Source organism: Heliconius melpomene, chromosome 16 (assembly GCF_056956725.1).
Source record: "Heliconius melpomene rosina isolate 202511_hmr_F chromosome 16, ASM5695672v1, whole genome shotgun sequence".
Lineage (NCBI taxonomy): Eukaryota > Metazoa > Arthropoda > Insecta > Lepidoptera > Nymphalidae > Heliconius > Heliconius melpomene.
In genome coordinates, this window is record NC_140404.1 from 3,329,954 (window position 1) to 3,356,220 (window position 26,267).

A 26,267-nucleotide genomic window follows, 5' to 3' on the forward strand; every position below is an offset into this window, starting at 1 on the left:
TTTCGCTATTTGAAATGCTTTACGATATTGCAACATTAATCTTAATTGCGCTAAATGTTTTTCTTCATTATCTGCATTTTTGTGGGTGCATAGAGATAATTTAGTGATACGTCTCTCCGTTTTTAATTTCCACTCAGTTAGAGATTAGTATTTTAGAGAAACGTATTTTTAATAATTCCTTAACACCTCTAAAATCTCTTTGTAGGTCAAAGCAAAGTAAAGAAGTGATAAAAAAATGAAGAAAACTTGAAAGTGTTCAAACTCCAGTAACTCGTGGCAACTAGTTCACTTGTTGGAAGTTCCACTCTTTCAATGCTTCCCTACTATTTACATTATGTGTGAAATAGCAACTGGCATTTTCAAATATAATAATAGTACTAATAGCAGCTTTAATACCAAATTATGCCCCCTTTTATTATATTTTTAGAATTTAACCACAAATTTATAGCTATCAGATTTTTTCCTAAACAAGTTCTACCTGTAGATGCTAGCTGCCAAATTTCATAATTCTAGTTTAATCGGAAGCAGCCTATTAATTTTGATTCCTTTTGTAGTGCCGAAATATATTTATGCTTGATATACCAAGTATTCCTGAGATAGAGGATTTTGACAGACAGATAGACAGAGAGACAGACGGTGAACAAAATGATCTTATAAAGGTTCCTTTTTTCCTTAAAAGGTAGAATTCCACTCAACACACAATGCCTCGAAAAATTCGGAAGAAAGTGAGGAATGGAGTGTCTTAACACTAAGTTCCCTCTGCCTACCTTGCTATATCCGAGATACAGCGTAAAACCGTTTAGAATAAGAATTATAATATACTTCAATATCTGTTGTTAATGAAAAATACAACACATTATTCGGATCACATATTTTTTTCTTTACTTTAAATCGAAAGTTTTGAAACGATGATCACTTGTGACGTTTACAGGGAACACCACTCTGTCTCACCCCCCACCCCCAGGCTGCCCTCCGCCCCCCGCCGCCACAAACCTCCTACCCCCAAATAAGGCAGATTACTAGAGACTTTCCATGCAATATTTTCAATGTTATTACAAACGTTATGCATTCTGAGTCGTAAACACTAAACGAGTACGTGTTATATATTATTACGTATTTTAGCTTGTAGAAGCCGGAAGCAGATAAAAAATAAGATGATACAAAAGGGAAAAAAGAAGAGGGAAGGAAAGAGGGGTTTAATTAAATATTATATTGCGCTATTTGGCCGTATATAACATAAAATATGGCTACAAATAATCGGATAATAAAACAAAGAAAATCTTCTTAATCTAAATAGCATACATTCATTTTTATATTTTAACTTTTTTTCCAAACTAGTCATTAAAACTCTATAAACCTATATTATTTTAAAGTTCACAAACAACGTTTGGTTTTTGACATGTTATACCTGAATTTTGAAACAAATTGCCGCGGCAGTACTATATTGGTCCCTCTTCTATATTTTATGATAACTTTGTCTTTTTGCTATGTATCGGTATCTTTTGTTTAAATCTTTTAAAAGATTGACTATTGACGATAAATGAAAAGGGATTCAAGTATTTATATAATTAAAAATATTAATAAAACATAATATATACTAGTGAAGTTTTGTTTCTATAAAATGCGAAACATTGTAGTTATTTAGATTGACGCCAATGGTGACGCACGTCACAAGCGTGTTAACGCAACAGGTTGTGGGGTTTATTCTTATTCGAGAAAATGAAATCTTCATTAATATAATAAAGCGGAAGAGTTTGTTTGTTTATTATTTAAACACTAAGGTCTCTGGATCTATTCATCCAATTTATTTTCTTTTTTTTTGTATGAAAACTGCATTCCTCAGGAGTGCCATAGGCTATATAGATGTTAGATAAGTATTTCATCGATGTTTATTTCACATGTATATTGAATGCACGCAACGCACCTGTAGCTCCTCCGGTGCTGCACGGGGTCGTGGGCGGCGGTGATCATCATCAGGTGACCCGAACGCTCGTTTGCCTTGTCCTTTTTCCATTAAAAAAAAATGTATATTGAAATTTAGAAGTGAAAGTTAATAATCAAGAAAATTTAATGGATATAATTTTTGACTTTTATAACATGCAATCTGGACGTGTACTTTTCGATAAAATGTAAAAAGAAAATAATTTATGCTCGCAATGACAGGGGGACCTAGTATTAAGAAACTCCGTGACCCGCTGTTCTCTCAATTTTCAGTTCAATGTGGGCTGAGTGGCAGAACTTAAGGCCGCGCACCTTGATATCAGAATAAGGAAGTGAAATAATCCATTGCCTCGAATGGGAAACGAATTCACTACCGTCACATTTACAATCAAACTGTACCACGGCTACCACAACTAATACCTACTATTATAGGTCCTGATAATAGATAAATTACATCAATACTAAGAAAACATCTAAGGCACGCCATTCACGGTTATAGAACAGAAGAATATTCTCGCGCCTCGTACCTACGGGCTACGAGGACAAGAGACACAAAAGCTTGTTCCACATTCATCGCAAAACACTCCCGCCTCATAGTAAATGAAGTCGCAGTAATTCACCCCCTGTTACCGGATACGTTCCTTTCCAAAGTCGACTAGTCTGACAACCCGTCGAGTGATCTGTCGACTCGCAAAACTCGGGCAAGTAGAAAATTACTTCTCATTATCGTTTTTCCCTTTGATATATATTTTTAATTATGAATGTTCGTCTTTGATTGATTTTATGTTTGTGTTGTTGACTTTGTGTGTACTTTCAACAATTTGTATCAATCAAAATGTTTCTGTCAATTAACCTTTTCATATTTAAATTACTTGTGTACCTAGTATAATACCAGAGTTTAATTTATTAATGATTATTCAAAATATTGTGAGTTGTGACGCAGGTTAAATAAAATGAAGATCTAAAATAGGCGGAAGAATTTAGTGACTTATCACTAGGGTCTCTCTGCCACTAGAGTTTCTCTGCCGTAGTATATTATAACAGAAACAAGACTGGACAACAATTATAGACCATTTTTTTATTTAGATATATTGTGAAGCTCCGTACCTTGGCAACAAATTTTTACAGACTTAGTCGCGACGCTCGGTCGATAAAAATTTCATTAGATTTTTCTATTAGGTATATAAATCTGAACTGTTAGCTTTGTAACTATTGTTCTCATAGTCGATGTAACCGATCTGGTTGAATAACTAGATGAAGAACAGATTTCCGGACACATTACATGCTTATCAATAAATATGCAAACATTCTGCTGTTAAAATAAGTACCTATAGGTAAATAATATGTATAAATAATCTCAAAAGCGATAATCAAAGTTACGAACTACGTGTCAGCGCAGATTAGATAAGATTTTGCTACTGACTTTTGATATTTAGCTATGAAAATATCAATTGCCTCGTCAAGTCGTCATATAAGTACTATTGTTAGAAAACGGAAGCGGTTAACGCTTTTAAAATAAACACGATAAAAATACATACCGTCTATATGTTTCCAACGTACTCGGATAGAGGTTCTACGTAATTACAATAAGTAACATGTATCACTCAATAACAACACTACACACTAGATACCTTCCAATCAAGACTTCCGCCTACAAGCAACTGTTCCCGTTTGACACAACTCCACTGCTTTTATTGTCTTTTTCATCTAAATCTACCCACTTTTACACGAATATGCTAACACTATAATAAAATTATTCCGTTGTATTTACAGTTAACAAATAATGTTGACATCTGTTGTCAATACAAACTTATTTAATAAAATATACTTGACAACGTCACACAAGTTAACCAAATGATCTCCATATAAGTAATTTGAAGTATAAAACATAATAAAAACAAAAATTCTTGTGAAAAATATGAAATATCGATCGAAATCAAGTTCGAGTAGGTGCTCTACTTGTTATACAGACAGTACATATAGAAGCCGAGAAAGTTACAGTTCAATCAAACGAGTGCGAGAAAAATCTATACCAGTCGCTATCGTCCTTTGGGCATTCCGTAAGCTGCCTTCAAGACAAGGGCTTACATCTCGTCGAGTTATCAATTTCATAAAAAAACACTATAAAGTGGCTAATGCTCCATCCAAAACGGGCAAAGCTATAAGCAAAATGTTAAGAAGTGCAGTGGAGTTTGGACTGTTAAAAAAACACGGTAACAGATTCTATTTAGCTAAAAAATCGTATGATTCTGATAACTGAGATGGATGGTGAATTTATTTTGTACAGTATTATTTATTGTTAATATTATTTTCTTATATTATAATTACTTCATAGATTGATTACACTGAACTGTTAAATAAATGTTAAAATGTAAATTTTGAAATCATGATGTTTTCTCTATTGAAAATCCCGAATCTTTCTTGGTTTTTAATATATTTAAACAATCTAAGTTGAACTGTATTGTATTTTATTAAAATTATGATTTAGCTCACACTTTATTCCACATATAGCAGAGTACACAGATAGAACCTCTTGTTATTATTATATATTTTTATAATTGTTATTATTATTTATTTTTCCGCCCAAATATGAAAATAGCATATGGAATAAGTAAGTCAGCGCCGCAGTTTGTTAACTAGAGCGAGGAAATAAAAATAGTTCATTTCTTTCAATAGAAATCGAACCTACAACTGTCGTGTTTGCAGTCAAACGCTACGCACTGCGCCACGACAGCTGCATATTATATTAAGAATTGTGTATATGTATTACAAAATATTTTCAAACTCATTGAAAGAGGTGATTTTTTGGATAAAATATGCTATGTCAAACTGGAGATAAAAAATAAGTAAATAAAAATAAAATATCATCAATAATAATATTTAATATTTCGTTTCACCAACTTGTATTTACATGATTACTTAAAATATATTGATCTATCATCAATTAACAATTCAAAACATAAATACTTTATAGGGTGTACTTATACTGATTTATGCTTTACAGCATTTCATTGAAGCTTAAACGGCATCAACACCGACTATTTATCGGATTTTATTTAACTAAATTGTATGTTTTTATTGATTTCACAACTTTAAATTCAAATATATTAACAAAAATCCTTCACAGATAAAATATGGCATCAAGTCTCATAGATAATAAAAAAAATGTTACAAATACAATAGTTAGACAGATAATAAATAGAATAGTTAAATAAAATCCGAATATAACACTACATATGCTGGAATGCTTACATACACCTACATTTGCACGAACCGACGGACTTTAAAACCGCTTTAATTATACAAATTCATTTTCAAGCAAAAAACATTGATAACAATTATATTATGTACAGAGCATTGAACACTGTAATATCAACAAAAATTCTTTACACAGTCAGTATGAAGCCAAAAATAAATAATTAACTAATATCAAACTTTGTTTAATAGTGTCTTTTTTTATGTTAAGTGTTGCTATATTTTATTAGCAGTTGTAAGGTAAGTTCAAAATAATAATTGATTATTTCTTAATACACTGAGTCGACGAAATCGTTTCAAATGTATTTTTAAATGGCTTCAAGATGTCTGCTCTACAGTTTAAATAGAATTCCAGATAGAATATTTAGAAAAGTAAATCCTCGTCGCCCTCGTCCAACAGATTGGCGATGTCGCGCACATCTCTATCTTTGCTCGCTGCCAGCATTGCTTGCTTTTTCTATTTTTAAAAATAAATTATAATGAAATTACGCATAATAATAATATTATTAACATAATAATATATAATAATATAATATTTATATTTTCATTTCTTCGCTCTGGTGTCGAGGTAAAATGCGGCGTCGAGTACGAAGCTCAACACGCAATACCTACAGAATTCGGCGGAGTGGGGAACGGAGAGTCTCAACACTAAGTTCTCCTAACTACCTTGCTGTGTGCGGGATACAAAGTGAAGCTGTTTTTCTTTATAATTTTTAATAATATGTATATACAATAATTTGTATCATATATTCTTTAAATTCAATGGATACACATATGAATAAATATATGAGGAAGTGAAAGAACACTCATTCTTCACTATTCATCTACACAATATCTTCACATAAACAGATGGATGTTTAACAAAATTTAAGTATTGTTGGAGTCGTGGCCATGCTAAAGTTATTCTTTTTTACTATTAAAATTACCCTAAAATAAAATTTGCTCAGACATCTATAATCAACTTAAGGGCAGCCAAGACTCGCCAACCGTACTGTAATAAACAATTATACATACAGCTTCTGCCTTATCCTTGATGATCTTCTTCTTATCCTGGATCTTCTTCAGCCGGTAGAACTCTTCACGCTCAAGCTCGTCCAACTCGGAAATGATGTAAGCCAGGGTACGCTCCAGGCGGGGGATGATCACTAGAAAATATGTTTTTTTAGTTAACGCCGTATTCCATATAGTAGTAAAACCTAGTCTGTTCTCGCGCATCCAACTGCATGTCCAATATGAGGTTTTATTTAAATTAATTAAATAGAACCACTTTTTGCAGATTTATGCACTAAACATCCATGTCCCGTTAGTTACAAAATTCGGACCATTACAGCAACAAGTTTGTTGAATGGATTATTGAACTAATCTATATATATAAAAGGACTTGTCCTCACTGACTGAGGTAAGACGCACGCACAGCCCTAACCGCTGATGGTAGAAACGTTAAATTTGGACAAAAGTTTACTTTCGTAATCTGGACATCCACTAAGAAGGGATTTTGAAAAATTTTAACCCTAAAGGAGTGAAATAGGGGTTCAAAGCTTGTATGGAAAAAAAATTAAATCGGCACCGATTTTTATAAAATTTGAAATTTAGATTTTTAAAAGTATTTAATTGAACACGAGTTTCATCGTTTTCTAGAATTCTCCCCCTAAGGGTGCAAATAAGGGGTTGAAAGTTTGTATAGGTTTTTTTTTTAAATCGTTACCAATTTTAATAAAATTTGAAATTCAGACTCTTAAACGTATATAATTAAACACATGTTTCATGGTTTTCTAGAATTCACCCCCTAAGGGTGCAAATAAGGGGTTGAAAGTTTGTATGGGAAAATTCTTAAATCGCCACCGATTTTTATAAAATTTGATATTAGATTCTTAAAAATATTTAATTGAACATATGTTTCCTGGTTTTCTAGAATTCACCCCCTAGGGGTACAAATAAGGGGTTGAAAGTTTGTATGGAAAAATCTTTAATCGCCACCGATTTTTATAAAATTTGAAATTTAGACTCTTAAAAATATTTCATTGAACACATATTTCATGGGTTATTAGAATTCACCCTTAAATACGCAAGCGAAGCTGCGCGCGTCCGCTAGTGGATGTATATATTATGAGCAAAACTGTGATAGCTTTTACTAATATCCAAAATTGCCGCTTTACGGGTCCTGAAAACCTACATGTGATTGTGGAAAAACAAATACATCCACAATGTGTAACTGTTTGGTGTGGATTTTGGGCTGGAAGCATAAATTGACCATACTTTTTCGAAAATTCGGCTGGTTCTCGATAGCTTTTTTTCCACCGTTTGAACACCGTTTCTCCCACCGCAATTGGATATTAATGTGGTAATATTTGGTTTTGGTCAATTGGATTACTGCATGACACATTTCCAGGTGGTGTATTATCTTATTTCAGTGATTTGAATTGTGGGGTTACTTGAGATCTCATGTCTATATAAACAAGCTTACAAACACCCGTGCATTATGGGAACGCATTCAATGCTGCATCAACGAAATTTAGCCACATTTATACATAATGGTCATGGGAAATTTTGACAAACGAATGTGTATGTATGTGCATGCCATTTACCCGATATAATGTATCAGGTTAAGGGCATGCCATACTCACCATAAATAGCCCCATCCGATATACTTTATGATTCAATGACAAAATAACAATGAGAAGATTAAAAACTATATTTTCTATTTAATTCAAATTATGCTTTCATTTTAGAATACTCTATATTATGAATTCTATTCACTACATAAAAACTAATAATAAAATATCTTACCATGCTCAATAGCATTAACACGCCTATTAGTAATCTTAATAACCTCATCCAAAGTCACAAATGAGGTTTGCAAGGAAGCAAGTTCTACCAGTAATTTAACAGCGCTCTGGAAGTTCTTCTTGAGCTTGGACAATTGTTGTCCACCACGAGCAAGACCAGCAAGCTCATACGTATCAGAGCCATCTTGGTAAGACTCGAAAATTGGGAGGGTTACACCTGGAATAAAATGAGTTGTATTTTTTAATATCATATTATCTGCATATAGCAGGGTAGGCAGAGAAAACCTGGGAAAGTAGTATTAAGAAACTCTTTTTTTTTTTATTTTTTTATTATTAATATAAAGTTATTTTACTACTATCATTGCATATCTTTTAAACATAATTTTATGAATTTCTACATTTTTAAAAGGTATTTGTGTTGTATTCATGTTTTTCATACTACCATATAAGACAATGCTTGTGAAGGGGGCTTTAATAGCTGCCACACATACATATCTAATAAGGTTGTTTTCATTATAAATTGGTTTTTGTAATTTTGTAATGAATAAATGTTATAGTTTTATTAATATTATTTATATTACTTTACCAGCAACATTATCTTTCTTGGAGCGGATCTTGATTTGAGCCTTGGTAACATTCTGAAGAACAACCTGGTTGAAATCTCCTGTAGTAAACTTTGCTTCAGCCAAGGAAAATGCAGCTTCTTTCATAACTTCACCCATAAGGGTTTTAGTCTGTGGAATAAATAATTTACATTGGAATTTACAAAATGAAATTATAATTATTTTAAAATAGACATCTTGTTAATACTTAAACTACTAGTATCTTAAGAAAAACATTAAATCTTGACAGAACTTAACTTCTTAGTCTCAGTAAATTAAAAGAAATTCTTGATACAGATTGTTTAAAGAAGTTACTCTTTTACACACAATTTAAAAGACCTAAACTAATTACAGGCTATTTAGAACAGAAGACTTTCTCTTGAAATACAAATACATATTTATAGTATTTTTCAGGTATATTCAATTTTAGCAACATACAGAGGACCCTTTCTATATGCTTTTCTATCTACATCATTAATTATTGTTTTCATTGCTAAATCTATTGAAGCATAGATTTAGCTGCTGTGCTATTATGAAATTTCTTATATTATTTTTTTATGAATGACAAATTTTTCGAAGTAAACATTCATTATTATTTATCAGTCTCAGTTGTATTATATGATTTTTATATAACTTCTGCTTAGCTTTATTGATCTATTCAAACATAATTCGGCATCAATACTATTCCAATCTATTAATCACTTCTATCGTATGTCAGTAATAGAAATTAGGAAAAAACTGATATGCGCACGTCAATGAAAGAAAGATCTTACCTCGATAATTTTGCTGAGGATCATACGAAATCTCACTTGTAAAGCATCAGCTTTCTTTTTTAAGAGACCATGGCCTTTCTGTGCTCCAGCCAGACGGCCTTTCATTAACATCTGAGCTCTATAATCCGAAATATATTTTAGTGTATATTCTTTTTTAAATATATTTTTACAAGCTTATGTCTTAACAGATAGTGTTATATAAAATAAAACTTACCCCCGAGAAGGGAAAATGGGCAATTTATCTTTTCCAGACATATTGATTTAGGAAAATATAAGCCTTTTTATCCCTATTCAGGATTTTACTCCCAAATTCAATCACCTGATGACAGAAGACAAGTTGGTGATAAATGTAAGTCTATGGTCGGTCTTGTGATCTCGCTCGAAAAAATATTATTTAGTCAATGTATCCAATCTCATCATTTCATTAAATTTCAAAATAATTTATGTAAAGTTACGCATCTTTAATATTCCTTATTTTATTTATTTCTAGACATAATTTTGATCAAAAATAATAATTATTATTATTAAAATGTAATAGTTGGCAGTACCATAATATATGATAAGAAGAAAAATAATAGATTGTAATAAATGTTTTACAATTTTGTATAAATTAGTATTCTATAACAACGTAAAGAATACCTAAAGCATGTAGGTAATGTATGAAATATTATTTATTTTATACTTTGCCTACGTAATCTTTACAATACCAGGCAATAAAGGTGGCTTGTTTGCTGGCCTTACTTGCATTACTTGCAGGCATGAAAAAATGCATACCTGCATTAAAAAAATGTTATATTTTTAATTATAACTGCCTCACTAGTAATACAATATGGATAAAAATCTGTAGTGTGAACTGTTAAAGAATCTTTATTATTTTTTTTAGGCTTGAAATATTTTACACTATATGATATACCTGTAAAAAGATGTTTATACACGGTATTATCCATACGAATTTTATTAATCATATAGGTAGGTAAAGTATGCAGGTAATGGATAATAACATTATAATATATTTTCATTTCATACTTTATTCCAGGTATTCTATATATTTCCGAGGTATTAGTATTGGGTTACACCAAAATTCTTTGGATAGAAAGTACAAACAGCTCTGTGGTCAGAGTGCTAAGACGGCTTCCAAGAGATGAGTGTTCGAGTCCCGTTAGATTTAAATGCTTATACGTTTTCTACAATATTTTTTATAATATAACATTGTACCGTACGGTAAGTATGTAATTATCAAGAATATTCCGACATAACATTTTAACATAAATTAATATGTAATATAAAAATTATCATGCTAAGATCTGTGGCGTCAACTTATGTCATAAATATGTTTTGACTTGTTTGTTGATTGACATTTGTCAATTGTCACGTCAAAAATAAATAGATATAGGCATTTGTTATTAAACATATGATATATTTATAACTTAAAACGTACTTCTAAATAACAACGAAAATGGAATATGATATTTAGGTCATAATTTAGAAAAAAATTCTAATTTTCTTGATGATAATATGGATGAAATTGCAATTGTACAGTTGTGTAGAATTTGTTTGGCAAATGGAGCTGACATACCTATATTTGAAGAAAACGAAGACGAGCCTTGTAATATTTTATCAAAGTTAGTTTTATGTCTAAAAGAAAAGGTAAAATATGAATAATAAATAACTTATCAATGAAATGGATTAGTTTTAATGTCATATTAAAAAATATTCTCATGTTTCCAGATAGAAGATTTAGAGGGATACCCACGATTCATCTGTAATTTATGTAATAATATTTTAAATTCAACCTATGATTTTATTAATAAATATAAAAGTTCTTGTAAAATATTGGAAAAAGGATTAGAGGATATAAAACAAGAAAATGATGACATAAGTAGTTTAAGTGGAAAAGGTCTCTCTGAAGAAGAAATTGAAGTAGAAGACATTAAGAATGAATTTGCTAGTGATAATGATTTCGATATCATTGATGATGATGAAAAATACTTTAAACCTGTAACACTTGATATTCAATTAAAACTTGAAGATGACATTCCAACAAAAGCAGAAATAAAAAAAAATTCTCGCTTAGGAACAAATACTAAGCAAATCACAAATAATATAGCAACATCTATTCTAGAAGGTCAATTTGGTTGGGATGGGATCAAATGGTGGTAATTATTTTTTAAATTACTTAATATCATGTATTTATTTTGGATATGAAATGCCACAGATATTGACAGTTTTTCTTAACTACTTACAATAACATTTATTAGATATACAGTAGAATTAGTTGACTAATGAGTAATTTAAATTGTACCTAGTTTAATAATGATACAAACACACTTTTCTTGTTGTCTCTATTTAAAGGGAAACATAACACTGTTTTCTTTATGTTTATAAAACACACTTTCACTACTTAATTATTATACACTACACTAACTCAAATGGTGTTATTAACAAGATAGTGTGGTGGCTAATATTGGCCAAACAAGGAAATATTTGTGTTTAATTGTTTAATAATGATTTTTAAGTACTATAAAATAAAATCTTTATTACTGAAATATGTAATTACTGGAAAAAAAAACAGTCATCCTAAAACCTCACTGGTTTTTAAATGTAATCCTTTAAAGAGGATTCTTCTGTATTTATTGATTTTTGATGAATCTAATTATTATCATTTCTAAGGAATTTTTGGAAAGCTGATTAAATAAATATTATACTCTTGTCTTCTCTAGTTGCAGCTCTGGCAACACTAATTTTCTAAAAGACAAGTCGAAATTACTCAAACCAAAGACTGAAAACGAAAGAACCACAAAAAGAATAAAAATAAAAATACCAAAAATAAAGAAACCTGATCCACCTAAGCTCTGTGATCTTTGTGGGGTAGTATTTAAATCTACAGAGAAATTAACAGTTCATAAGAAGAAGGTGCACTTTAGGAACCCAGTGAAATGTGAACATTGCCTAAAGGTTTTTGTTTCTAATTACTATTTAACAAGACACACAAAAAGAAAACATGAAGAAAACAACAAGGCTTTTATGTGTGCCATTTGTGGCAGAGGATTTGCTTTCAAGGGGGAACTCGCTAGTCACAATAGAAATGTGCATGACAAAAATAAACGACCCAAAAAACAATTTAATTGTCAGTTTTGTAATAAAACCTATAAATGTGCTAAGTCTGTGACAGTTCATGAAAGATCAGTACACACAGGTAATAAATCATTTTAAGTTATTTTTAGAACTATTATTTTAATTCTACATTCTTCATCCGCACTGTGTGAGATTAGAACTCATCTGCATTTCCATCTGCATTTCCTATTCTATCGGCATCTGTATTTCCTAAGACATACAATATGAGGGTCTTCAAAACCAGAGTGAATAAGTATCTGCTAGGCAAGCGTGTACCACCATAGATCGCATCAACACTCACCAGACTTGATGCGGTCAAACGCAAGCCTATTCATATATTCAATATATATAAAAAAAAAATTACAGAAGAATGAAGAAGAAAGACATGAGATTTTTTCTTAATATTAGCTTTACACTATCCAACTTATGAAAGGATAGCCAGAGGGAACCTGCTGTTGAGACACTTCCATCCCTACTTTCCTTCCAATTTACGAAACATTGCATGTTGGCACTTTGTTTCTCAAGTGCAAGGAATTAAAAAAAATATTCATCATTCAGACAATGTCCTACTGCTTCATGGAAGCTCCTTTTTATTTGTTTCTAAATATTTTAGTTTGTATATATTTTATGTTCCAGGTGATAGGCCAGCAGTGTGTACTGTGTGTGGTAGTGGGTTTTACCATGAAGAATATTTAAGAGAGCATATGCGACTTCACACTGGGGAAACTCCCTTCAAATGTCCCATCTGCGGTAGAGGCTATGCACAACGCGGTAACATGAAGAGCCATCTAAGAATACACAGGAGATCAGAACTTGATGATGCTATGTTGAGCAAAATGAAGCCCAACTATTTGAAGTTGCTTAAGGCCTAAATTTATTATGCTTTAGTATTGGTGTTTGATTGTAAACATTATGGTTGTGGGTTTGATTTCCAATGGATTGAGAATAAATTATTTTTATTTATTCCTTCTGGAGACTGGTAACAAGACAAAGGGCAGCATTAAGTTTTGCCACTCAATAAATATAATAAGTGGTGGACAATGATGATGTATAAGATTATCATTGTTTCTTGTTGAATTTGATTATCCATAGATTATTCAGCTTAATGAAACTTTTATATTTTTTTTATTATAATTATTATTTACATAAAATACAGGTAAATTTCTTATTTTTATTTAAATTATGTTTAAAATGTTATATTTATACAAGCAATATGGATATTACATCTATATATATATATATATATATATATATATATATATATATATATATATATATATATATATATATATATATATATATATTATTTGGTTTTACAAAAAAATTGATCTTTTATATAGTATTATAAATAAAAGTAAATGCAATTTACTTTTATTTATAATTTGGTGAATTCCAATTTTCTAAAAGCAATTATAAAATTTTATGGATTTGTATATTTTCATTTGTGAATTATTCATATTTCAAATTTTACTATGATATTATTTCAAAATTTATAGTAGGTATACTTATTATAATGTTAAAGGTTTTAAAAAATCTCTTATCTTTTCAGGTTCTGTATAAAGATGTTAATTTTTGTTAATTTTTAGTAGTTTATAAAAGTTGAACTTAATAACGATAAAATAAAGTTGATTGAAGGTTTAAATATTTTTAATTATACCTAGTTTAATTTTATATAAAGCCCGATTTCCATCGCAAATGAGAAATGCGCTGGTAATACTTAGGTGGACTGAATCCTTTTAAATAAAATAGATTTTCATTTCCAGCACACAGTCCACACATAAAGTTATGTTTTTTGTAATTACTTTGCCCTACTCCATAGAACTGAGCTTGTTCATTCCTATTCCTACTCATGCTTGCTCAGTTTTTTGATAGGTGAATAAAGAAAAATAAAAAGAACATGTATTTCAATAATATTTTATTTTTTAAAGTAGTTATAATTATTAAACAAATTAAAACAATGTAAATTAATACCGTACATATATTAACCACAATACACAGTTAGTTGGCAACATTGACATTCAATGTCATTCATCATTTGCCGTTTGTTATCTAGAAGGTACTAACTGCCTAATATTTTGGCTATCAATTGTTTTTGTTATTGTACAAAACTACAAAACATTGCGAACGTTTATGCAATTTTTATTCAGTAGTTGAAAGAATACTTTCACACAATATCTTCAAGTGCATCAAGAAAATAATATGCTGCGTACTAAAATACATATAGCGCTAAGCGCTTTCGGAGCGGTATTGGGATTTTCAGCATTTGTATGTTTTTGCATTGTTTACGCAAATATTGAAGCTGGGATGTGGGCGTTATTATCCGGTAAGTGTATGACTTTCAAATGCTATCATCTTAATTAGCTAAAGTAAATAAATTTTTAATTGTCCCTTTTATTACTGCAAATTAAGACTGGATTTTAACTTACTATTTTACTATACATTTAAGTGCAAAACTAAGTCAATGTTTTAGTTTTTGCGGAAATGGCCTTGTAAAATTGATTACTTTGGATATAAAAACAATGACTCAATGTTTTATACTTCACTTCAATGTATTTATAATATAAAATATTGCATAGTAAAATGAAATAGTCCTAATTATGAATCATAATTATGAAATAAGGTAAATGTACGGGAGTTCGGCAGTTTAAGGCTCTCATGACTTTAAACTATTATAAATACATTATTAAAGGTTATATGAATTTGCAAATTTTAGTGTGATCAAAGTGGGTCTTTTGGCAGTAATTTAATGTGTGAATTATGCGGTTTAACTTAACCTTAATTTTTATATTAATTTATTTGTGGACCTCTAATTTGAACCCTACTTCGTGATAAAATTTAGCTTTGTTTCTAACTTCGTGAGTTTGTGTCCCCTATTTCGGGTCACAAGTTTTTACCTCGCGAGTGAGGTTTTATAATAAAAAAAATTAACACCTTTATTGGTTTTGATTGTAAATAATTTGTAAATAAAAAAAAATAGGTAGATCAGCTTAACGACATTAAAACTTTTATAAAAAAAATCAAATCAAATTAAATCATCTTCACGCTGTATCCCGCACACAGCAGGATAGGCCTAGGTAGGTAGGTAGGTAGATAGGTAGGTAGGTAGATAGGTAGGTAGGTAGATAGGTAGGAACCTAGTGTTTTTAAAACACTCCGTTCCCCACTTTCTGCGGAATTCCGGAGTCACAGCATGTTAAGCGGCACAACTCAACGCTGCGCTTTGCCTGAAATATAAATTTAAATAAATATTTTCTATTTTCTATACTATTCCTATTTTCATCTCCTGGAGTGGGGATCGAACCCACAACCAGTCGGTTTTACAGTCACACTTTGTACTCCTGCGCCACGAGTAGCCCCAACTTTTATAATTTACAAATTATATAAGCTCAGTTTTAAAAAAACTACATTTTTGAACTTTTATATATTTTTTTTATAAAAAATATATAAAAAAACTCAAAATTCTAGTTAAATTTTTTGAAGCTAGGTATGCCAGTTTATAGAACTATATATTTTCGCAACCAGTTTGTACGGCGTTTTGTGTTTAGTAGGTATATATTATATTCTTGAAAAATTCTTGAAAAAATAAAAAGATCTTTATTTAAACTTATAACAAGACTAAGATAAACACTATTAACAAAGACAAAGAAGTCAATGTGCTGATTTTACGTAGATTTATTTGTCACGAAGTTAGAGAAAATAATGAAATGTATGGGATCTTATTTCGTGTTACTGATTTTAGTAACTTCCGCAGTTCTGTTTATTCAGTATTTTTTACATTATGTAAAGTAATCATTAACTACCACGTATATTCGATAAAATACGCAAAAATAAATTATAAAGGTTGATTAAAAAATAAAATTGCATTGGCAGTACCTATACGAATTTAGCTTAAAATTACCAATTCAGGTTACCTTTAAAATAGTAATATAGAAATTTAAGTGGACAAAACATATACCGAATTTCGATCACGAGAAACTTTAATAAATACAGTAACTGATTTTAAGCTTTAAATTTAAATTATCTTATTTATAACATAAATATAAATTTATTAAAAAGTATCTAAGATTTCCCTAATTCGGTAGTAACACGAAATAGCGGACACTTGATAAATAAAATGTCTGCTATTTCGTGAATCGATTTATTGCAATTTTAAAAGAATTTTATGCTTCCATCTATTTTTTTTTTCAATAAAATGTTTTTTTATAGAATACAAAAAAGCATATATTCAATGTTTTATTCGAATAATTTACCTTTGTCTTTCTACAACCTTAAGAAATTCTTACGCTAGTCTTACGGTCGCAAGCATCGCAGACACGTTACAATGCAGTTTGTAGCCAACTCTGCGTTTAAAATGTCGCTATACGCTCAATTTTATCATTAAAATATTGTTACTTAGTTTTTAGACAGTGGAAAGTATAAAGATTATATACCAATATATAGTTTCCGTAAATAATACTTAAATTGCTTATTATTTTTGCCAGAAGCAAAACTCACGAAACCACGTACTATCACGAAGTTACCGTCACTTACCTTAGTCAAAGAATTTATCTCACTATTTGTTATTATTTTAGGAACACATGCTGTATTAAATTTGATGTTACATTGTCACTATTTGAAGAAGTCCTTGCATGTTAACTTTTCAAGAAAAGCTCTGCAATACCTTGGAGATTTTGGCATGGTTGGCTTTGTCTCTGGAACTGCTTTAACACTATTTTACATATTCTTAGAAGTTTACTACAAAGCTGGTAAGTAAAACTTTTGTCTTGTAAATTTTTGATATTTTATTTTTATATCACTGATATTCATGAATTTATTTGAAATTTCTCAGATATAATACCAATAAGAACAAGTATAATCATCCGCATGGTTTGGTCTTTCATGATGCTAAAATGGGGCATTATTTTGTATATTACCACCAAGAAATACCTCCGTACCTATAATGACCATCAGCTATTCTCTGAAAATCCAAATATTGAAGAAACATAAAATATCTTATTAGTACAGTAGTTGCTCTAAATTATGATCCTATAAATTGAATCATGACCTAAAAATATTTCAAATGTGAAATAATTATTTCCCTATTTATGTAGTTAGTTATTTTATTGAATGTATTTCACAATATGTTATAAAGACAAGTTATATCTTTAAATGTTATTTGATTATGTTATAGAATTGTTTAGCTTTATAGGTATGTTTTAGTTTTATTATATTATTGAAAATTTATTTACAATTTGTGACAAGACCTTCGTGTTCTTAGTAAAATTGTTATTTTTTTAATGTAAAATGAAATTATAATTATTTTATTTTCTTATAAATTGTAAATGTGATAACCTGATTTATGTATTATTCAATACTTGACTGAAATGTACGGTGACGGTTTTAATTAGGTCATATTTGATCTTTAAAGAGAATTTCTTATATTATTATTCCTTCTGATAGTAAAGGAGTGAATTATAATCTAATAAGTGTGAATACATATATATTAATAAAAATCAGGGTAAGACTTAAGCATTGCTGAATTTTGTAGTTAGTATGGTAATTGTGTGAAATACTAAATATTTTTAATGTAGTGTTATTGTTAAGACTAAAGATTTTATTTACTATTTATCATTAACTCTATCTACTATATTTTGTGATTAGATAAATATTATAATACACTTGTTTCTTATAAATGTGGTCTTATTTTAATTTTCACCTTCATTACATAAAATTTTCACATAAAAGAGTAACATAATAATATAAATAAATTATATTTAATCACTATCTATTAAAGCTTATGCCAAGTAACTAATCTAATAAATGGGGCATTGCACGCGAAGCAGAAGGGTACAACAGATAGAGGTCTTTGATTTTGGTTATTTTTAAGGTTCCATATCTCTGTGACACATGTGTAACATATTGTTTTCATATACACAGAAAGAATATAAATTAATTTATCTTTTTACGCTCTGTTTACCACGCAAGATGCGTGAGTGGTTGAGGTTGTCTTAAGTGCGATTCAAACCTAAAATCATTATACGTATTTTACTTTATCAGTATACAAAATATAACTTATCATGTTATAAATATAAGAATGTAAACATACGAATGTATTGGTATTCAGTCAATAAATTTGAATGTTCACATCGGTCAGAAGGTCAATCTCACATACTAGAAATTATAGATACCTAGAAAATAATTATTTTTAAGAATAATTGGTATAATTATTTTTAAGAAATATTCGTCTGTGTGACAAAAAAATATAAATAATGAAATTAACTAAAGTAAAAAAGTATAAGTTATGATATGGTGATTTTTCCCAGACTTCCCTAATAGTAGAAGAAATAGAAAATGTTAATTATATTATTAAATGCGCCTGCGCATCCCGTTAAAATTGGCCGTCGTACTCGGAGGTTGGTCTAAGGCTTTAAAATCATTCAGTTTTAAGACGTGCGAGCGGCGCGGCAGACGTCACCGGTGACAGTAGAAACGGTTGCGCGGGAAAATGGACGCTTAACCCTTTACACCCGAAGGTATTTTTTTTGGAAATCCTCTATGTCATAGTTTTTATTGCTTTTTACATAGTCTAAATAGTTAAAAAAAAATAGTAAAAAAAAAATTTGGTTTATAGTTAATCCAGGAGTTAACCCTCACGATAGTGAGTTTCAGGTACAACTTGATCAACTCAAGATCGTGAGAGTAATGTAAATTGAACGTTTAACTTGGTGTTTGGATAATTAATAAAACATTTTTTTATTCATTTAGGAGCTTAGTACTTTAATCAGTCATTTTGTTGTCAGTCTATATAAAAAAACTTACGATAGAAACCTTAAATCAACATTTGTACGACAAAGTTTATAAATTTTAACAAAAACTTTCAAAACTTAACTAGTTTGTAATTTGTTAACGACTATTAAAATTATTTTTTTTGGTGATACGATTTAAAATAGTCTTTTCCACGTGCAATACATAGAGTCGTATCACATTTCTCGCATCGTATCTTCGTGCGACTGCCACAAGATTCATGACGACACATTCTTGGAGCTTTTATTTCGTCAAACACTGGAAAGTGATCGTACCCATCATATCTATTTGCATCAGAGGGTTTGTCTGCCGGTCTGTAGTATCTTCTAATAGGATTCTCATTTTCCATTGGTGGATTATATTCAGTATCACTTGACATTCGGCGTTCTCTGGATGGGGTACTCGATAATCCGTCAGCTATGTTCAAACGAAAATCCAACAAGGGTAAAATGTCTTTCTTGGTTAAATTATTTGCTTGACAATCATTGCGATACAGCCGCCAAGAGTTTATAATGGCCAAATCAAGAAAGTGGATGAGTACCTTCAACGTCCATTTTTTAGTTTTAATAAAAGTTCTATAGTACTCCATCTGTCATCGAGTACGTCCACCCCACCCATGTGCTGATTGTACCTCTCAACTACATTCGGAGCAGGAACGTCCACGTATCTCTCAGGATCTAGCTCAGGTTCTTGTTCAGGTTCCATGCCACAGAATAAGTCGTTGAGGTCACCCATGACATTCGGTGCAAAATCATCGTCGTCTTCATGAAAATCCTCAATTTCGGAAAGGTTGCCATCGCCCAAAATTTGCAATATTTGATCGTCATTTAAGTTCCGTCATAAAAACAATGGTATTTTTGACTAAATCCAGGCAAAACCGACAAATAACGGTTACGTTGTTTAAATTTTTTAATATGCATGTACAACCGAAGCCACACGATCGTAGCAGACAAACTTTACTATTAAATTGTATCGAAATCATAACGAAATCAATCAAATTAAAATAACTCACTTATTTGGTGTTTATTTAGCTTGTAATTTACTAAATAATATAATACATTATTGAACAAATAATATGCGAGACAAGTACTTACCCGTGACGCTGCGAGGGTCAAAAAACGCCGACATCTCCCATTGAGTCTCACAGGACACTGATCGCCCGCCCGCACCCCGCGATTTACATGTCGCATCGAGACATCCTCACGGACGATCGAGGTCGGTTGCGCTCGCAAAATAGTAAATGGTTTGGCGCCAGAATTTTTTTAAAGTGAAACTCACGCTCGTATAAGCGCGGGTGTAAAGGGTTAAATCGCGTATATGACATGAACATTTTGAAAATTTGTGTTGCAAATATTATAACGTAGATGTGGATTATATTGCGACTTTTAAAGTAGGGGTAAGAATTTATAAATTAATGTTTATTTATTGATTTTCTTCTTTTATCTATTGTATAAATTTCGATATATTATTTAACTACGTAAAATAACAGTTCCATTATAATATAATCTAACAATAATTAATGCGTAACAAAAAATGTTTTTGAGATTCCCAGCGATAGCACTTACCGTACAATAGTAACCAGAGCAAAAAAGTTCAAAATATAAATATACATTAGAAAAGCGAGAAGAAATTTAATTCGCATTCGCGTACTTTTATTATAAACGAAAGTTATTCTATTATTAAGTCATGTTTTATGTCATAAAACTAAAACTGGACAACAAATCGTAAAGATTGCAAACCGTATTCTGCGAGATCTGTTTGTTTCATCTAAATAAGAAATCTGATTCAGCATCTTTTCATCTCTTTTACGTACCTCTAAATAAAAATGTACTTTTTTTAGAAGTATACTCCATTAAATTTATATTTGTTTTACTTATATCTTTAAATAAACGAAAAATGGAGACCAGGATGATTTATGACAAGGGATTCACTGATTACTCAACAACAACAATGCTTAAAAATTTAATAATTTTTAAATATTTCAAGATAAAGTTTAAATTAAAATTCTTTAATTCACCAAGAATATGAGAAGAATGGTAATAACAATCATATTAATACTGATACAAGGAGGACACCAGAAAAAAGGCGAAGGGCGATGGCTTCATTATAAAAACTCACAATTGTAATAATGTATTTGATAGCAATAGACTATGCTCTAGGCACGCCTAATGGGGCAGCATTAGATTCGTTCCGTTCCGCTGAGGGAAGCTAATGGTTCATTTGAGAATCATTTGTTATTCAAGGTAGGTAGGTAGATGAAATTGTAAATATTCATCTTCATTCATCTTTATAATTTTGCTGTTTAGGAGAATAGAACTTAGTGTATGACTCTCTACTCTCTCGACACTCGTTCTATATTTTCCGCTGAATCAAAGGCTTAAAATTCAGACTTACCTAGCTAAAGGTATTAAAAAAATATTTTTTTTTTGTTGATATTACTTCTCAATAATTATTTATAATCAGTAACATTTCACCTACGACTACGACGTCACAAGTAGCTTGTGGCAGTTTTTTAAGTCGTCTTTGCTTTAAAAAAAGGTTAAGCAATCATTTATAAGATTTAATTCGTAAATTCTAATTCTTTTTGTCACGTTTTATTGTGGACAGTACTAGTTATTTATTTGTACGATAATAGTGCTAAAATCATTGGAGCATGTAATCTGTTTAGTGTTTGGTTATCTATGTTACTCATGGATTTGTTGAACTTAGATATTGGTTTGTTGAACTAGGAGAGTTAAATAACTTTATATTCACAGCATCATGGTATATCATAAAAAATAGCAATCCAAATAAAAATAAAAATGGCATTCAAAGGAATTATTAAGCTGTAGTCTGTACAGCTATTATCGAATTTACCATTTTTATTACAAAATTAATATTATGTTTTTATTTCTTTTTGCGCATTTATTTATCCCATATAATAGCTAGGTAATAATTTTATATCACTATACCTTCCCTTTCTTTTACTTTTTACATAATCTTTTCATACTACAGTACTGACTGGTTAAATAAAATTAAAAGAAAAGATGCGTGAAAATAAACAAGTGAAGCGTAAGCACCAAAACCTTTGTCCAGACTATGAAATATTTCTGAGGAGAAATTTAATGTCAAAAAAACTATCCGTCAGGTTCAAACCACCATTAATTAAATAACTTAAATAATATATTCTTCTTCTCGTTCTCGTAAGTATAATATTTTCGTTGTTAAACCCAATTGTACAAAAATTGTTTATAATAAAAACAGAAAAACACGCAAAACGGAAATTACCAGAATAGAGCACATAAAACGTAAATTAAATGTGCAATTTGCCTTGCATCTACTGTAATTGGCGGTGGGCAGCCACAGGTGCATCAGTGATATCTATCTTAAACTAACAAGTATAGCTAACGACATACAACCACTTATGCTGTTAAAATTTTATAGCTTCACATATCTCATCGCGGTTCTGATTGGATGGATTCTCTTAATTACGAATTTTATATAGTTCTCCATAAAGTTAGCTGTAATATTCCGTTTTATAAACATTATTCGATTTATATTTATTTTTGTAAGGAACATTGCGTAATTGTATTTAATTCAGTTATATGGTGAACTTATATAGTTTTTATTGTGTCAAATGCTAGTAGTTTGAGCTTTGCTCTACATTTATCAACAATTACAAGACTATATATCAGCATTACTCCAGCATTTACTCCGTATAATTATTATTTTATCTTCTGGAAAATAGGGTACGTAGTGCTTTAACACTAGGTTTCCTCTGCCTACCCTATTGCGGGATACAGTGTGAAACTGTTTTTTTTGTTACAACTGGTTTCTGTTAATCATTGGAAGGTGCATTTGTATTTCTTTTGTCTATAATTTTATTTTTTTCACCTCGATAACTTTGATAAATTGTAAATTATAAGTACTTTTACAAACATTTCATCTTTCTATTTCTGATATTGTACCAAAATTCATATCTACACCCAAAAATATTTGCGAAGTTTTTACGAAATTCTGTCTATCATCTTTGTCATATGTAATTTTTTATAAATATTGTTTAACATACAAATATAAATTATTTTGCTTATTTTTTCATTGCCAAAATGTACATTTTTAGTTTAAAATTTTAGTTTGAAATATTAGCTTTCTAAAGTGTTTTCAATATTACAATTACTTAATTAAAACTGAATTGCATTATTAAATTGAGGTTAAAACATGTAGTAGTCGAGTGTGCGATGGCTTGCAGAATATCCGGTCTCACTTTGCCTATTATCGATCCCTATTGTAGAACATCTTACATTGTGTGTTGTTGCAAAATCTCCTGCGTATTTAAAATGTTAAAAATAGGTTGAGACCGACAGTTCTTAATGTACCATGAAGTCTAAATATACTTGATAAAAAAATCAACTTCACGCTGTAGGGTAGCCAGAGGGAACCTAGTGTTAAGATATTCCCTTCTTCATTTTTCGCTGAATGAAGAAGGTATTGTGTGTTGAGTGGCAGTAACCAACGCCGCGTTGTGCCTCTACACCAGAGCGAAGAAATTAAAATATAATTTTAAATAATTATTTCATTGTCTCCAATGGGAATCGAACCCACAACCAGTCGCGTTTATATTCACACACTTGTACCTGCTCATTACTTGCTTTGATCTGGGAACAACTGATAATTGAGAACTAAATTCCACAGGTAATAAATATACTATTTAAAACACATTTATTATACAGTGCGTGTTTTAAATGAGAATGCATTAAACTTAACAAAGGCGAGTTAAGAAAAATTGGCGTTACGTGTCAGAGTTGACTTTAACTAATGTTCTTAAGTAACATTTGACAATACATTGAAAGGAAAACTAGTAAAGTAATACGTGCCTATAAACTTACCTGGTGTGAATCCTAGAGACCTTCGATGTATGTATTGGCTAAGAAATTCATATAAAAGCGCCCGTGTCGGATTTAAAAAAATACAATATTTAAACTTGTATATGGGTTTGAAACAAAGAGCATTTAGCAATTTTTTTACTTTTCACCGATTTTCAGGTTCTGGCTTCTTGTTATTTATCTAGATTTATCTATCTCCTAGAAATATCTACGTATCCACTATTCTCTATGTACTATTATGTAAAAATATGTTTACCTATATTCATATATTTTAAGGTTGATTTGTAAAGCCTTAATTTTGTAATATTTTAACTGACATCTCGAATTTTTTAAAAGAAGACATTACTGCAATGCTTGGCCATGCATTCTAATGAGGTTGCTAAGTTGTCCTTCTGTTAAGCATATTTTATCTGAATGATAATAACATTTAGGCTTCACGGTCTTTTGGCGAATGAGTTCAAAAGATTACCAAATAATTCAAAAAAACATTTTTTATTATTTTTGTTAAGCTTTACCCCACATTTCGTCGTATTTTTCGAGGCATTGCATGTTGAGTGGCGGAAATAAACGCCGGGCTTCACCCTTAGTGCTAGAGGGAAGAAATAAACACATTCATAAATATTAATTCATTCCCCCGGTGAGGATTGAACCCATAACCATCGCATTACGGTCACATCCATGGGCGTATCTAGAGATATTTTCTGGGCGGGACTGGACTTTAGCTATATTGAATACGTGTAAATGTTGTTTTTTTACATTTTTCGGAGCAATTGTTTTCCTACTAAAATTTATGGGGTGGGCACGTCTTATTCTAGAGTGGGCACGGTACACCCAGACCCATCCTATACCTACGCCCGTGGTCACACCCTTGTGTCCAACAAGACTGCACCACGACTGCCTTAATTTTTTGATATACTTAATTTAATAAAGGCAAATTAAATGTACCTATTCGAAAAAGTTTAACTCTAATTTTCTCATTTATATATTCCACATAACATTCGGAAACATGTAACATTTATTTGTACATCGATTTAGACACTTTCTAGATTACAACTTGAATTTAAATCTTCACTTACGTGACTTTTTTTGCAAAAAAAACACCAATTATTGGAACACTTTTGTTATTGGGTTTACGCAAATTACGCAACCAGATTTAGTAGTGATGGTGTAGACATGCACACTTTTGATCATCTTAAAGTCAAGTTTAAATTATTTGAATTTACATTTTAATGTCATCGCTCTGGTATCGAGGTTAAGCGCGGCGTTAGGTTCCGCCACTAGGTTCCCTCTACCTGTTGTGTGCGGGATACAGCGTGAAGCTGATATATAATTATGATATTAATTGGCACAAACATTATTTATGGTAAAGCAAAGTAAACACTAGTTTAACGTTACACTCTTTAGTTTATCCGCCTTCGTTGCGTAAGAGATGAAAGCGTGCGTCAGAGCGCATCACTCGCATCGCATCTGCATTTCCTTTCAATAAGATTTACTTACGGCATGCATGCGTTACATGCATGTAATGCTACGAGCGAATTAAGTGAAGGTATGCTGCGAGAAAAACTATCTAAGAACTTGATATCTAAGATCTTGTTTTAGTAGATATTAGATATTTCAATCCCTTCATTTTCATATAACTATATAATAGAGAAAGGAGATATATTTATATTAGCTTTATGCTGTATCCCGCACATAGCAGGGTAGGTAGAGGAAACCTGGGAACATAGTAATAAGACACTTCATTCCCATTAAGACACTTCCGTTTACCATTTTCCGAATTCTAGCATCAGGTATTGCGTGTTGAGTGGCGGAGTTTAATGTAGCGTTTTGCCTGGTTACTAGAGCGAGAAAATGAAAATATTAAATGTTTAATTTTTCAAAGGGGAATGCACCACGACTGGCCAATCATGGCTTTCACAATTGAATAATATATAAACTAATTTAGTAAATAAATCAAGTATAAGTGCAAATAAATCACTTTTATTACATGTAATTTAAAAAACTTCAATTAAAATCTCTATATGAGCAATTTACGGTACATCCCGAACGTGAAATTGAAAATAATATAACCAAAAAAAATCAAAATTTCTATATATTACTATTGGTTAACTGTAAAATCTTCACCGTTTCGGACTCCAAACAAATAATAAA

The 26,267-nt window shown here is 30.7% G+C and overlaps 5 protein-coding genes and 1 long non-coding RNA gene across 6 annotated transcripts in view; 4 read left to right on the top strand and 2 right to left on the bottom strand.

The window, feature by feature from the left end:
- LOC146530699 (uncharacterized) overlaps positions 1–3,621 on the bottom strand; it is a 146,260-nt gene extending 142,639 nt beyond the window's left edge. The window contains exons 1-2 of the mRNA XM_085199130.1: positions 3,480–3,621; positions 1,925–2,004 (exon numbers count right to left, since the gene is read on the bottom strand). Of these exons, the coding sequence (XP_085055256.1) occupies positions 1,925–1,974 (50 nt within the window). The 5' untranslated portion in view covers positions 1,975–2,004; positions 3,480–3,621. The remainder of the gene's footprint in view (positions 1–1,924; positions 2,005–3,479) is intronic.
- A 1,184-nt stretch (positions 3,622–4,805) lies between these two features.
- On the bottom strand, positions 4,806–9,732 carry LOC146530701 (V-type proton ATPase subunit D). The gene is made up of 6 exons (XM_085198960.1): positions 9,572–9,732; positions 9,358–9,475; positions 8,569–8,716; positions 7,984–8,199; positions 6,211–6,341; positions 4,806–5,653 (listed from the first exon to the last, which is right to left on the bottom strand). The coding sequence occupies exons 1-6, from the start codon at positions 9,610–9,612 to the stop codon at positions 5,561–5,563; spliced, it is 747 nt and encodes a 248-aa protein (XP_085055086.1). The 5' UTR covers positions 9,613–9,732; the 3' UTR covers positions 4,806–5,560.
- Positions 9,733–10,714: 982 nt separating this feature from the next.
- LOC146530702 (uncharacterized) lies at positions 10,715–13,682 on the top strand. Its single transcript, XM_085199552.1, has 4 exons — positions 10,715–11,004; positions 11,086–11,513; positions 12,078–12,553; positions 13,108–13,682. Exons 1-4 carry the CDS (start codon positions 10,873–10,875, stop codon positions 13,341–13,343), a joined length of 1,272 nt encoding a protein of 423 aa, XP_085055678.1. The 5' UTR covers positions 10,715–10,872; the 3' UTR covers positions 13,344–13,682.
- Positions 13,683–14,479: 797 nt separating this feature from the next.
- LOC146530703 (heme transporter hrg1-A-like) lies at positions 14,480–18,143 on the top strand. The gene is made up of 3 exons (XM_085198962.1): positions 14,480–14,794; positions 17,043–17,216; positions 17,300–18,143. The coding sequence occupies exons 1-3, from the start codon at positions 14,671–14,673 to the stop codon at positions 17,455–17,457; spliced, it is 456 nt and encodes a 151-aa protein (XP_085055088.1). The 5' UTR covers positions 14,480–14,670; the 3' UTR covers positions 17,458–18,143.
- LOC146530704 (uncharacterized) lies at positions 15,091–15,881 on the top strand. Its single transcript, XR_014878839.1, has 2 exons — positions 15,091–15,549; positions 15,582–15,881. It is a non-coding gene; the product is annotated as an uncharacterized LOC146530704 (long non-coding RNA).
- A 2,415-nt stretch (positions 18,144–20,558) lies between the features above and the next one.
- Positions 20,559–26,267, top strand: part of LOC146530705 (uncharacterized) — a 28,818-nt gene continuing 23,109 nt past the window's right edge. Inside the window, exon 1 of the mRNA XM_085198963.1 lies at positions 20,559–20,650. The gene's annotated coding sequence lies outside the window, so the exon portion shown is untranslated. The remainder of the gene's footprint in view (positions 20,651–26,267) is intronic.

What these genes read in the sequence shown, in the direction of transcription:
- LOC146530703 (XM_085198962.1), top strand. Translation starts at nt 14,671, where the DNA reads ATGCTGCGTACTAAAATACATATAGCGCTAAGCGCTTTCGGAGCGGTA. An exon ending in GATGTGGGCGTTATTATCCG is followed by an intron (nt 14,795 to 17,042) that starts GTAAGTGTATGA and finishes TTATTATTTTAG; the next exon opens with GAACACATGCTGTATTAAAT. An exon ending in AGAAGTTTACTACAAAGCTG is followed by an intron (nt 17,217 to 17,299) that starts GTAAGTAAAACT and finishes GAAATTTCTCAG; the next exon opens with ATATAATACCAATAAGAACA.
- LOC146530701 (XM_085198960.1), bottom strand. Translation starts at nt 9,612, where the DNA reads ATGTCTGGAAAAGATAAATTGCCCATTTTCCCTTCTCGGGG. An exon ending in TCCTCAGCAAAATTATCGAG is followed by an intron (nt 8,717 to 9,357) that starts GTAAGATCTTTC and finishes TTTATTCCACAG; the next exon opens with ACTAAAACCCTTATGGGTGA. An exon ending in TGTTAATGCTATTGAGCATG is followed by an intron (nt 6,342 to 7,983) that starts GTAAGATATTTT and finishes CATATTTTCTAG; the next exon opens with TGATCATCCCCCGCCTGGAG.
- LOC146530702 (XM_085199552.1), top strand. Translation starts at nt 10,873, where the DNA reads ATGGATGAAATTGCAATTGTACAGTTGTGTAGAATTTGTTTGGCAAAT. An exon ending in TTTTATGTCTAAAAGAAAAG is followed by an intron (nt 11,005 to 11,085) that starts GTAAAATATGAA and finishes TCATGTTTCCAG; the next exon opens with ATAGAAGATTTAGAGGGATA. An exon ending in TGAAAGATCAGTACACACAG is followed by an intron (nt 12,554 to 13,107) that starts GTAATAAATCAT and finishes TTTATGTTCCAG; the next exon opens with GTGATAGGCCAGCAGTGTGT.